The 11,501-nt window shown below is 45.8% G+C and overlaps 2 protein-coding genes across 3 annotated transcripts; one reads left to right on the top strand and one right to left on the bottom strand.

The window, feature by feature from the left end:
* Positions 1–2,963: 2,963 nt before the first annotated feature.
* Positions 2,964–9,990, bottom strand: LOC147451322 (uncharacterized). Of its 2 annotated transcripts, none has more exons than XM_086520293.1 (2): positions 9,853–9,990; positions 2,964–9,754 (listed from the first exon to the last, which is right to left on the bottom strand). In XM_086520293.1, the coding sequence occupies exon 2, from the start codon at positions 6,304–6,306 to the stop codon at positions 4,453–4,455; it is 1,854 nt and encodes a 617-aa protein (XP_086376419.1). In that variant the 5' UTR covers positions 6,307–9,754; positions 9,853–9,990; the 3' UTR covers positions 2,964–4,452. The 2 variants fall into 2 exon arrangements, with proteins under 2 accessions (XP_086376419.1, XP_086376420.1); XM_086520294.1 differs by having other exon boundaries at positions 2,964–9,730; positions 9,853–9,966.
* On the top strand, positions 9,961–10,651 carry LOC147451321 (uncharacterized). The gene has a single exon (XM_086520295.1). It carries the CDS (start codon positions 10,079–10,081, stop codon positions 10,634–10,636), a length of 558 nt encoding a protein of 185 aa, XP_086376421.1. The 5' UTR covers positions 9,961–10,078; the 3' UTR covers positions 10,637–10,651.
* Positions 10,652–11,501: the final 850 nt, after the last annotated feature.

The following is an 11,501-nucleotide window of genomic DNA, read 5'->3' as shown; positions in this document are numbered from 1 at the left end:
TGATGAAGTCACTTGACGACTTCTACGAGAAACCATCGGCATCCAATAAGGTATTTCTTATAAAGCGCTTGTTCAATCTAAAGATGGCAGAGAATGGTTCAGTTGCAGAACACCTAAATGACTTTAACACAAACATAAGTCAACTTCGATCAGTGAAAATCAATTTCGATGACGAAGTGCGAGCTCTCCTTATACTATCATCTCTACCGGATAGTTGGGATAGCCTTGTGATGGCTGTAAGTAATTCTATCTCTGGCACAAATACTCTTAAGTTTGATGATGTTGTGGGTGTTCTCCTAAGCGAGTAAATACGAAGGAGAAGCACATGAGAATCATCAAGTGCTGCACTATCAGTGGAAACAAGAGGAAGGCCTAAGGAGAGGTTCAAAAACCAAAAGGGTCGTGATCGCTCAAGGCGGAGCAAGTCACGCACAAAGTCGGTTCTTGAATGTTGGAACTGCGGCAAGAAGGGCCACGTCAAGAAGGATTGCTGGTCCAAGAAGAAGAAGGAGACAGAGTCTCAAGACAACAAGCCAACATCGGAGGCCAATGTGGCAGGTAAAGTAAAGCAAGATGCTCTAATTCTCTCATTAGACAATGTGTCTAATTCCTGGATAGTAGATTCCGGGGCTTCATTCCATGCGACACCACACAAGCAACATTTCCAAGACTACACCAAAGGTAATTTTGGGTATGTCTGCTTGGGAGATGATGAAGCTTGTGAGATTGTCGGCAAAGGTACAGTTTCTGTCAAAACTGCTAACGGAAATGAATGGAAGCTTAAAGATGTTAGGCATGTTCCTTCTCTTCGCAAAAATTTAATCTCTACAGGACAATTGGACGATGAAGGTCACAACATTGCATTCGGAAACAAACGGTGTAAGATCTCAAAGGGATCTTTGGTGGTTGCCAAGAGAGAAAAAGTCGGTACACTTTACTTATGTACTGTTAGCACGCAACCTTCAGCTTGTGCAGCAACTACAGAAGTTGACAGTGCGGTGTGGCACTACCGACTTGGGCATATGAGTGCCAAAGGAATACAAATCCTTCAAACAAAGAAGCTTCTACCAGGGTTGACAGAAGTGGACTTAGAGTTCTGTGAAGATTGTGTTTATGGTAAAAAAAAGAGGGTAAAATTTCAAAAATCAGGAAATGAAAGAAAAAATAAAAAACTTGAGTTGGTTCATTCTGATGTTTGGGGTCCTGTAAGTACACCATCACTTGGTGGCTCATTGTACTATGTAACATTCATAGACGATGCGACTAGAAAAACATGGGTTTATGTCATGAAGAATAAATCCGATGTATTTTCCATATTTCAAAGGTGGAAAGCCTTTGTGGAGAATGAAACAGGTACCAAGGTTAAATGCCTCAGATCCGACAATGGAAGCGAATATTGCAGCCAAGCTTTTGAAAGCTTTTGTGCTAGCAATGGCATTCGGAGGCAAAGGACAACCCCAAGGACACCTCAACAAAATGGGATTTCGGAAAGGATGAACAGAACAATCATGGAACGAGCATGAAGCATGCAGCTACATGCAGGCCTACTGCTTGAGCTTTGGCGAAAGCTGTAAGTACGTCTGTGTACTTAATCAATCGGTCACCCTCAACGGCATTGGATGGGGGAGTTCCAGAACAGGCATGGACAGGTAAACCGGTGAATTATGCATTTCTCAAAGTGTTTGGGTGTGAGGCTTTCATGCACATAGATAGAAGCCTAAGATCAAAGCTAGATGCAAAGTCCAAAAAGTGTTTCTTCATTGGCTATGGAGAAGGAGACTTTGGGTATCACCTATGGAATCCTGAAGATGGTAAAATCTTAAGGAGTAGGGATGTAATTTTTAACGAACAAAATATGTACAAAGATTACTTGGAAAGAAAACAAACAAAAGAAACAGGTGATGAGTACATGGAGCTTGAGGACGGTGAAGACTCAAGGACTGCAAACGGTGACAATGTGCAACAATGTCAACCAAATGAGGAGCCTCAACCTATTCCCCGAAGATCTACAAGAGCAAGTAGACCTCCAGAAAGGTTTGTTCCTTCCTTCAACCATCTCTTGATCTCAGATTCTGGAGAGCCGGAATCATACGAAGAAGCTATGCAACATGAATCCAAAGAACAATGGACGAAGAGCATGCAAGTGGAGATGGACTCACTACATAGCAACCAAACATGGGAGTTGGTTGAGTTGCCTAAAGGTAAGCAGGCACTTCAAAACAAATGGGTGTACAAGCTGAAGGAAGAAGAAGGTGGGAAGAAAAGGTACAAGTTTAGGCTTGTGGTAAAAGGTTTTTCTCAAAAGAAAGGTATTGACTTCAATGAAATATTTTCTCCTATTGTAAAAATGAACTCAATTAGGCTTGTCTTAAGCCTTGTGGCTGCTCATGATCTAAATCTCGAGCAAATGGATGTAAATACGGCATTCCCTCACGGTGAATTAGAGGAGGAAATCTACATGCTTCAACCAAAGGGGTATGAAGTAAAAGGTAAGGAGAAATGGTTTGCAGATTAAAGAAGAGCTTGTATGGTTTAAAGCAAGCATCAAGACAATGGTACTTGAAGTTTGATCGATGGATGTTGGATCATGGATTCACAAGATGCAACTTGGATCACTGCATCTACACGAAGAATTTGGGAGATGGGAAATTCATCATCGTAATGTTGTATGTTGATGACATGTTGATTGCAAGTGCTAACATGCAGGACATCAAAGACCTAAAAGAGGAGCTGTCCACATCTTTTTCAATGAAAGATTTAGGTGCTGCAAAGAGGATACTTGGTATGAAAATATCAAGGGACAGGACGAAGAAGACAATAAAGCTATCTCAAGAAGATTACATCAAGAAGGTACTAGAAAGGTTTGCAATGCAAAATGCAAAACCAGTTTCTACACCTTTGGCTGGTCATTTTAAACTAACGAAGGATATGTGTCCAAAGACACAAGAGGAGATAGCCTATATGTCTAAAGTTCCATATGCTGCAGCGGTAGGTTCTCTAATGTATGCTATGGTCTGGACAAGGCCATACATTGCACATGCAGTGGGAGTTGTGAGTAGGTTCATGGACAACCCAGGTAAAGAGCATTGGCAAGCTATGAAGTGGATACTTAGGTATCTAAAAGGGACAACAACAAATGATTTGTATTTTGGAGGAACTGATATTTTTCTAGAAGGGTATGCTGATGCAGATATGGCAGGTGACAAAGATACTTGAAGGAGCACTACTGGCTATGTGTTCATGGTTGGAGGCACAGCAGTAAGCTGGACTTCAAAGCTGCAGAAAGTGGTTTCACTTTCTACCACGGAAGCAGAGTATGTAGCAATGACGGAGGCAAACAAAGAAATTCTGTGGCTTCATAAATTCTTAGAAGAGCTTGGATTCAAACAAGACAATTGTGTCTTGTACAGTGATAGCCAAAGCGCTATCCATCTTGCGAAGAACTCAGCCTTTCATTCAAGGACAAAGCACATTGAGGTGAGATATCACTTCATACGCACTCTTTTGGAAGAGGGACAGCTAAAGCTAGGAAAGGTGCATACAAGTGAAAATCCTGAAGACATGTTTACAAAGGTGGTCAACAAAGAGAAGTTGAGCTTTTGCTCATCTTCAATCGGCATTCAAGGATAAGAAGCCAGAATGGAAAGCAGTCACAGGTTTGGTTTGGAGATCAGTCTCCAAGTGGGAGATTGTTAAGTATGGAGCTTGATTTACCCTTGTAATTTTCTGTGGTAAAAGCTCACATTTGTAAGGCCCCCATTATGAGGAGAAGCCATCGTGCGTGAAGGAAAATCACTCACCCGAAACCAAAATTTTCACGGACAAGAATCAGGGGCAACTTTAGAGGCCTTGGGGACGGAAGCCCCCGAGACTTTTTTCGCCGGAATATTTCTTTTCGCCGGAATATTATGGCCGGATGGCGGCCGGAAAGTGATCGGAAAACAACCGGTCAGTTGGCCGGTGGCCGGTAGTCAATGGCCGATGGTCGGAAGTCAATGGCCGGTGGCCAAATTCAAAAGCGGACTTGTCTTCTCAAGGGCGGCCACACATGGGCGGATTGGAGGGTCCGATTTGGACTTATTCGCACAAGGGCGGCTACACATGGCTGTCTCTCATAAGAGAGGGCAGCCCTTTTGGCCTATAAAAGGAGGCCATTTCTACACACATTTCATAGTGTGTGAAGTTTGAAGGGGATCGGGGAGCACCACAGACGGAGAGTGAGAGAGAGAGAGAAGGAGACAGACACGATGTGGGTGGGGAGACTCCAAGAGTGAGCAGCCCCCTATACACTTATGCTATGTATAAGGTATACAAGTCAGTGGGCGCCCAGACTCTGGGCGGCCGGGCAAGGCACAGACGCCTATACCCCAACAACCTCCCACTTAAAGGCGACTGTGCCTTTAAGCAAGAGAACATAGTCTAAAGACTACAAAAGGCGAGAGAAAACCGCTCTCAACCGATGCCCACTGGCTGGCTGTGATCGTGTGCATCCGGCTGTCCTGCTCCCGTGTAAGTCCGTACACCACCAGACGTACCGCACACGTACTGCAAGTATGTACACAATACCTGCATATCTCCCTCGTGCACTATGCCATCATCAGTCAACAAACGACTGACAATCCCAACTACATATGCTCCCACTGCAGCTGCGATATCCGGTCTCAAGATCAGCATCTCATACATGAGACCACCGAATGCCGATGCAATGCTAGCGGGCCCTGCTAGCTCTACGGAGCATGCATCAACATATATGTCCCTGGCAATAGGCATCTCTGACTGACAAGGCGTGTCAGCCACATGAATCTCCTGACTGTCCGCAAAAGACGCATCAACCTGTCGTGCAACCTCAGAGTAAACCAGCTGCTCTAGGTGTCTGCTGGAAGACATATCCTGCACAACTATATCCCCATGCTCACTGTCGAGCATAGAAAGGAATGACTGCATAATCGCTGACATCTCAGCCTCCTCTGCAATCATCCACTGCAAACATGAACACTCAATCTGTTGTGACTCACTAGAGCTCTCATGCTCTAACTCCGTATGCATAGACTCTTGCACAACGTCCTCCTGTCGTGACTCACCAGAGCAAGACCGCTCTACCTGTCTATCCTGCATAGAAGTATCTAGCACAACTGAGTCTCTGCTTTGCTCAGTCACTAGCAAAGCATGCATGTCTGACTCTGTCACCTCTCTGTGTGACTGCTCAAGTCGTGCCCCAACTGTGTGCACAACGAGCTCACTACTCTGCACTCCATGCAAAGCATCCTGCAACCCACAAGCAAAAGAGACTCGCCTGCTCTCTCGCTCTCTACCTGGCTGCGTGATCACAGAGACAACACCGTCTCTCGTGTGATCCACATGCAATGGGTAACGTGTACCACTCCTGGCACCTCTCGCAATCACTAGCGAACCCAAATGCATCACAAAATCTCGCTCTCGTAGCGAAATCTGACATCCACTATCCCGTAACTGTCTGACTGAGATCAAATCCCGTCTCAGATCTGGCACATAACGCACATGACGCAGGGTAAATCTCATACCACTGGGCAAGGACAAACATACGTCTCCTGTACCCTCAATGTCATACACAGCACCATCAGCCATGTGCACACAACCAAGTCTCCCACTAGAAAACGTGCTAAACCACTCACGATGCGACGTGACATGGAATGTAGCATCTGAATCTAGTAACCAATGTGAAGACAATGTGCAATCCAATATGCAATCCGTAGACATAAGATTGTCTGAAGACAAGCTAGATGTAAATGTGACATCGCCGTCACAAGCATACTCAGTAACCACCGTACTGATCTCACTAGCATCTGTCATGCCCAAATCTGCATCACGCATCTGTCGCCTCCGTTGTCTCAAACGCCTGAAACATCGACGCCTAATGTGCCCTCTGTGTCCACAATGCCAACATGTTAAGTCTCTATGCCATCGAGACTTGCGTGTGGGACCAATCTCTCCCATGGACATAGAAGTGGGACTAGACTTCCCTGTAGACATGGATGTCCCGTACATAGCATGTAAACTCTGCCATAAAGCATGAGTTGTAGTCTCCCTCGAGACTTGCCAGTAAACAGACTCAACCAGATGCAAACGAATCGTAGACATTGCTAACTCATCAAGATCCTGCCAATCATCATCACTCATAGACTTGGGCTTCGCCGATAAACCACGCAAGGGTTTATCCTGCCCCAAATCTGTCAATGCAACAAGCATATGTTCCTTCCAAGCAACAAAATCTGTACCATCAAACTGTGTCAGACCATAACGCTGGAAGTCAAATGAAAAATCAGCCATAATGCTTGCCAAAGAGCAACCAACAATGAGCAGCAAATGTCAACCAAATCAGCCCTAAACTGGCTCGAATTGCATCAACAAAAGTCTGCAAATATGGCTGCAAATCAACCCCAAAACAGCCCCAAAATTCAGCTCTTAAACAGCTGCATAAACAAGTCACAAATGTGTCCCAAATCAGCCTACAACTGAGCCATACATGGACACCTGCAAAGAGGAAACAATGGCTGAAAATTCAGCACCCAAATAAGCCCTCAAACCTGCCTGTAAACTTGTAAACCTGTAGCTGAAACCTGCTGAAAAACCTCAAGCCATTAGTGCTCGAATCCGGCTACCTAGCTCGTAGCCACACAAGCATACATCACAATACTCACTCCTGTGAGTGTGCCAAGATAACTGTACGCCTGTCAAACCCGTGAGCTAATCACCAAGCCCACAATGTGCGGTATCGATGCATACACACGCACAAATCTCCCACCTGCAGAGAACACCGCACACAAATGCTGAGTGCAACCCGCAATCTCTACCTAGATCGCATAAATGATGCGCATAAAACTCCTGGGAAAATTTCGCCAGAGTTTCGTCAGTAAAACGGCCACAAAACCAGTAACCAAACTGACTGCACGCTCAAAACCATGAGCAACCAAAGCGCATCAAACCGCACTCCAAATTCATGCACCAATCTCCACACTTTGCATACATCATTGCAAACACCTGCAAATCTAGTACACAAATATTTGCTCTACCTGTGACTGCCAAAAAACATGCTCGAGGCATACATTGCCGAGCTCAAAATGCAATCACATTAGTCTCCCTGAGCATCAAACCACATAAGGCATACATCGTATCCTCCCACCTGTGAGGAAACTTGCAGCAAATATCACTCTCACATCTGAGAGCAAACCATGTGTGGAATCCTCGACACACAATAAACAACTGCTGCTGCAGAAAATTCAGCATTCAGAATTTTACAATTCTGATATGACGAGTGCGTCCGGAGAGTGCCAAAACCCCAAGGTAGACTCGTGGATCATATGTATCCGAGTCCGGGTGTGAAAGCTATGCCAAAAACAGTGTTTTTAGGACCCGAAAGTGCACAAATAAACTTGCTGCTGTACCTGCTGTAATTCAAAGCATAATTTCAGCAAATAGACATCACCATCGCGTCCGGAGCGTGCCAAAACCCTGACCTAGACTCCTGGATCATGTAGATCTGACTCTGTATGACGGAGCTACGCGAAAAACTGCGTTTTAGAGCCCAAAAATGGCAAAAACGAGCTGCACACAGTCTTGAACCTGCTCCTGCTCCACTCTGCGTGATGCAATGTCCTCTCAATGCAAGCTCCAACACAAGAGCTCTGCCACAACAGCATCCAAGCACTCGAATGTCAAGCTCTCCTCCGCCGAGCACTTCTCTAACGAGCTCCACTGAGCTCAAAAGCTCCTCTCACCAAGGAAGCCGCAACCGCCTCCTCGACCAAGCTTGACCACACCAAGCTCCTAAGCTCCAAAGACAATGCTCCTCAAGCTAAAATCGCTCTTCGTGAAACTCCGCGATCGAACTCCACCGTCGAGAGCGAGCGAGCTATCGCCTCGAAGCTCTCAAAGCCGTCGTGCTCTCCGCGGTCACCATAGCTCTGATACCAATTGAAGGGGATCGGGGAGCACCACAGACGGAGAGTGAGAGAGAGAGAGAAGGAGACAGACACGATGTGGGTGGGGAGACTCCAAGAGTGAGCAGCCCCCTATACACTTATGCTATGTATAAGGTATACAAGTCAGTGGGCGCCCAGACTCTGGGCGGCCGGGCAAGGCACAGACGCCTATACCCCAACAAAGTTGATGCAACAAGGTGAGTGTGAGGTGGTGAGAGTGAAGCAAGGCGGGAGCTCTATCGAGGGTTTAATCCCTTTGTAAACTACTTCTTCTTTTGAAGTGCTAAAGCCATTGAGTGGATGCTTTCCCGTGGACGTAGCCCACATTGGGTGAACCACGTATATCGTGTGTACTCTCTCTCTCTCTCTCTCTACTCTATAATCTCTTGTGTGTGAAATCTATCTCTCTCCATTAAGTAATCTACTCAAAAATCTATTTAGCTACATCTTATTTTCTAACATCTTGGACACTGGCCTCTCTGCAAGTAGGTCCTGCAACATGTCCTGCCTGCGCCCCGTCTCCCCCTGCTGTGCGCGGCCCTCTCTGCAAGGAGGTCTTGCAGCATCTCTTCCCTGTGCCCCATCCTCATGCTCTCGCCCCTACGCTGCCCTGCCTTGCATCTTCCTACGTTCGAACGAGCTACACGTAGCTGCAACACACACACACACACACACTCCCCGCGCACTCCTACCCTACGTGCTCTGCACGACGACAGAGAGATGGAGCAGGCATAGAGGCATGTCGCCTCGCCACACCCACACACAAACACACGCCTACATCCCTGGACCTGGGCCATCTGTCTCTTGCTCTCTCCCCTTGTCGGCGCGCGCATCCTGTCCCCCCTCCCAGTTGCAGTCACGAGAAAATCGAACAAGTACAGTCCCATCTGTCTACCTCTGTCTCTCTCTGTACACGCGCCACCCTCACACTTTTTCTTGCTCCAAGGCACAGGGGCATCTCTGCAGATTCTAATTAATTGAGCTGCTTTCGAAAATTAGGGCCACATATTTGGCGCTATTGTCCATAGAAATTTTCCAAACGCTTGTTTGAAACTGGGTTGCCTCATTAAAGATTGGGCATGGATTAAGTTAGAAAAAACACATCCTACTGATGCTAACAAAGGTTCTGAAGCTCATAACTCCATCAACTATTGAGATTTCTAGATAAGATTTTTCACTCAAACCAAAGGAGCTAGCTTGGTTGGTTGAGTACCGATCAACCCCCGAGTCATGGGTTCGAGTACGATGGCCACGCAACCCTGTGTGCTCATGACGACACTTGTTTCGACTTGCACGGGATTTGTGTGATTGGAACGAAAAAGGTTTTGCAATATGACAAAGAAGCAATGGACCTTCAAGTTCCATAACATTTGGAATAAAGGAATCCCGATAAAACACTCAGTCCTTCTTTGGCTCATCCTTCACAAAGCAGTCTGGACAGGTTGCAGAATGAGGGCTGCTGGAATGGGCACAGGAATCTGCAAACAGGTGCCGGCAAATGGAAGAGGACATCCCCCACCTCTTCATGAACTGTCCAGCCAACTCTACTATTTTGTTCCCTTTAATTAGTGCTCCGGGTTCCACCCCCAATTAGAAACAATTTCTTCTAACAACAGTGCGACATAAACAACCAATAGGAGGTCCTGCTAGACGGCTCATACACGCACTTACAGCGAATGATTGATGATTGCAGGTCTGAAGAAGAAAAGCTAAGAAGGCAGCACTTCAATGGCCTTCGGCTCATCACGCACCTCCAGGACGTCCTCAGCTCACTACCAAATAGTAGTAGTTGGTGACTGCGAATTATGTTTTGTATAAAGGTTCATCTAAGTTGGAATATGACTGAAAAAGCATTTGTAATTTTGATCAACTGCGGTAAAGTAAAAAGCAGTACCTCTCTCCATGCAACTCCCTGTTTTTGTCAGCTTCCCCTGGTCCACCAAAAGAATGTAACCTTGTTTCTTTTCTAATTTACACTCCAAGTGCCTTTTATGGGGGGGAAAAAAACATCTAGATATTAGAATCTTAAAAGGTTACGACTGTGAACACATTTGCAAATTATATCAAGATTTATTTCAAGACAACGTTGACGTGGGGTACATTATTCAAAGACAACGTTGATGTGGATTTGCAAGGGTAGGCTAGTTTTAAGAGATGGTGACGGTGGCCCAGAAGGTGTGGCCGTCCTCTTTGTAGTAGTCAACGGTGACTTGGGCGCCCGTGGAGGTGGTCTTGTGGAGGGTGGAGAGCTGCTTGGAGAGCATTTGGTTGCGTGGGCTGCTGGAGTTGTAGTAGGAGGGGTGGATTTCCACACCGGTGTTGGAGGAGGTGAGGTTCACCACGATGTCACACCAACGCTTGTAGTTGTGGATGCCCAGCGCCACCAAAAAATACTCGCCGTTCGGATTCTTAAGGCGCAACGTGCCGGAGGTGCCGCTACCGCCCATGCTCAACGTCTGCTCGCCATCCACCTCGCTCCACGTGCCACCGTTGGCATTGTGCCACACGGTCTTCTCCACGATGCTGAACCAGGCAGAGGGGTTGCTTTGAATCACCCTCACATGAATGGTGTAAGACATGCTTGCCTTAGCTTGTTGTTTGCTACTCAATTGGCCGAGGCTAGCTGTAGGCTAGCTGCTGCATGCTGCTCATGTTTTCAAAAGCTTCTTCTTATATAGCCTACACACCCCTACGTATTAGAATGAATGAGAGAGAGAGAGAGAGAGGGAGGGAGGGGACCCTAAACCCTTACTATGGATTCCGAGCTTTGCCGCCGAGTATACAGTGTGCTTTGAATTTATTCCTACCTAGATTACAAGAAAAAAACATAGTGTAAAATTTGCTCAATTGCTTAAAATTCCAATTAGCCCAATCTATTAATATTTCTTCAGCTGCACAATCCACACTTGTTCTTTAGAAACCTTTCTCCCAAGCACTCACAAATCCCTTTAAGTCAATTCTCAAGTGGAATTTTTACTTTTCACTCTCCTCTCAACTGGCTCAAGGCTAAGCTAAGAGACACTTTCCCCCCTAATAGTGAAAGACCTTTTGTAGGGTGATGACACACCAGCTTTCCATATTCCTTTGTCATCACCCATGCTCTATTATTTTCTTTAAAGTGGGATCACACAATCTACATGTTCTTTTCCTTAGGCGAGACAAGGTGATGCTCACAATGGCCCATGGCTCGAGAAGAAAAAAGTTTTTGAAAAAACAAGAAGCCCTTCAAAGTTATTTATTTTTGCAAAACTCGCAATTGTGAGTAATTGTATTCGAATGCCACCAAGAAATATATAAATTAGCCTCAAGCTCATGCTAAGCCTTGAGAGGAAGATGGTTACATCAGAGCCTAGTTAGAAGTATTCAGTAAGATACTATTACCAAAAGTCCAATCCTTTACACAACAAGGCTTGACCGGATGGCGAGCGTCGCCCTAAACCAATCATACAAGTTTTGCCTCTTACCTATCACATATATGTTCTCCTTACTCTCTTGTACAATCTCTAAGAAGCTAGCCACAGAGAGGTCGCTATCAAATACACA

This window comes from Adiantum capillus-veneris, chromosome 9 (genome assembly GCF_014529385.1).
Source record: "Adiantum capillus-veneris isolate H3 chromosome 9, ASM1452938v2, whole genome shotgun sequence".
NCBI lineage: Eukaryota > Viridiplantae > Streptophyta > Polypodiopsida > Polypodiales > Pteridaceae > Adiantum > Adiantum capillus-veneris.
The sequence above is the reverse complement of the archived record's forward strand: the minus strand, read 5'-3'. Positions and strand labels throughout refer to the sequence as shown.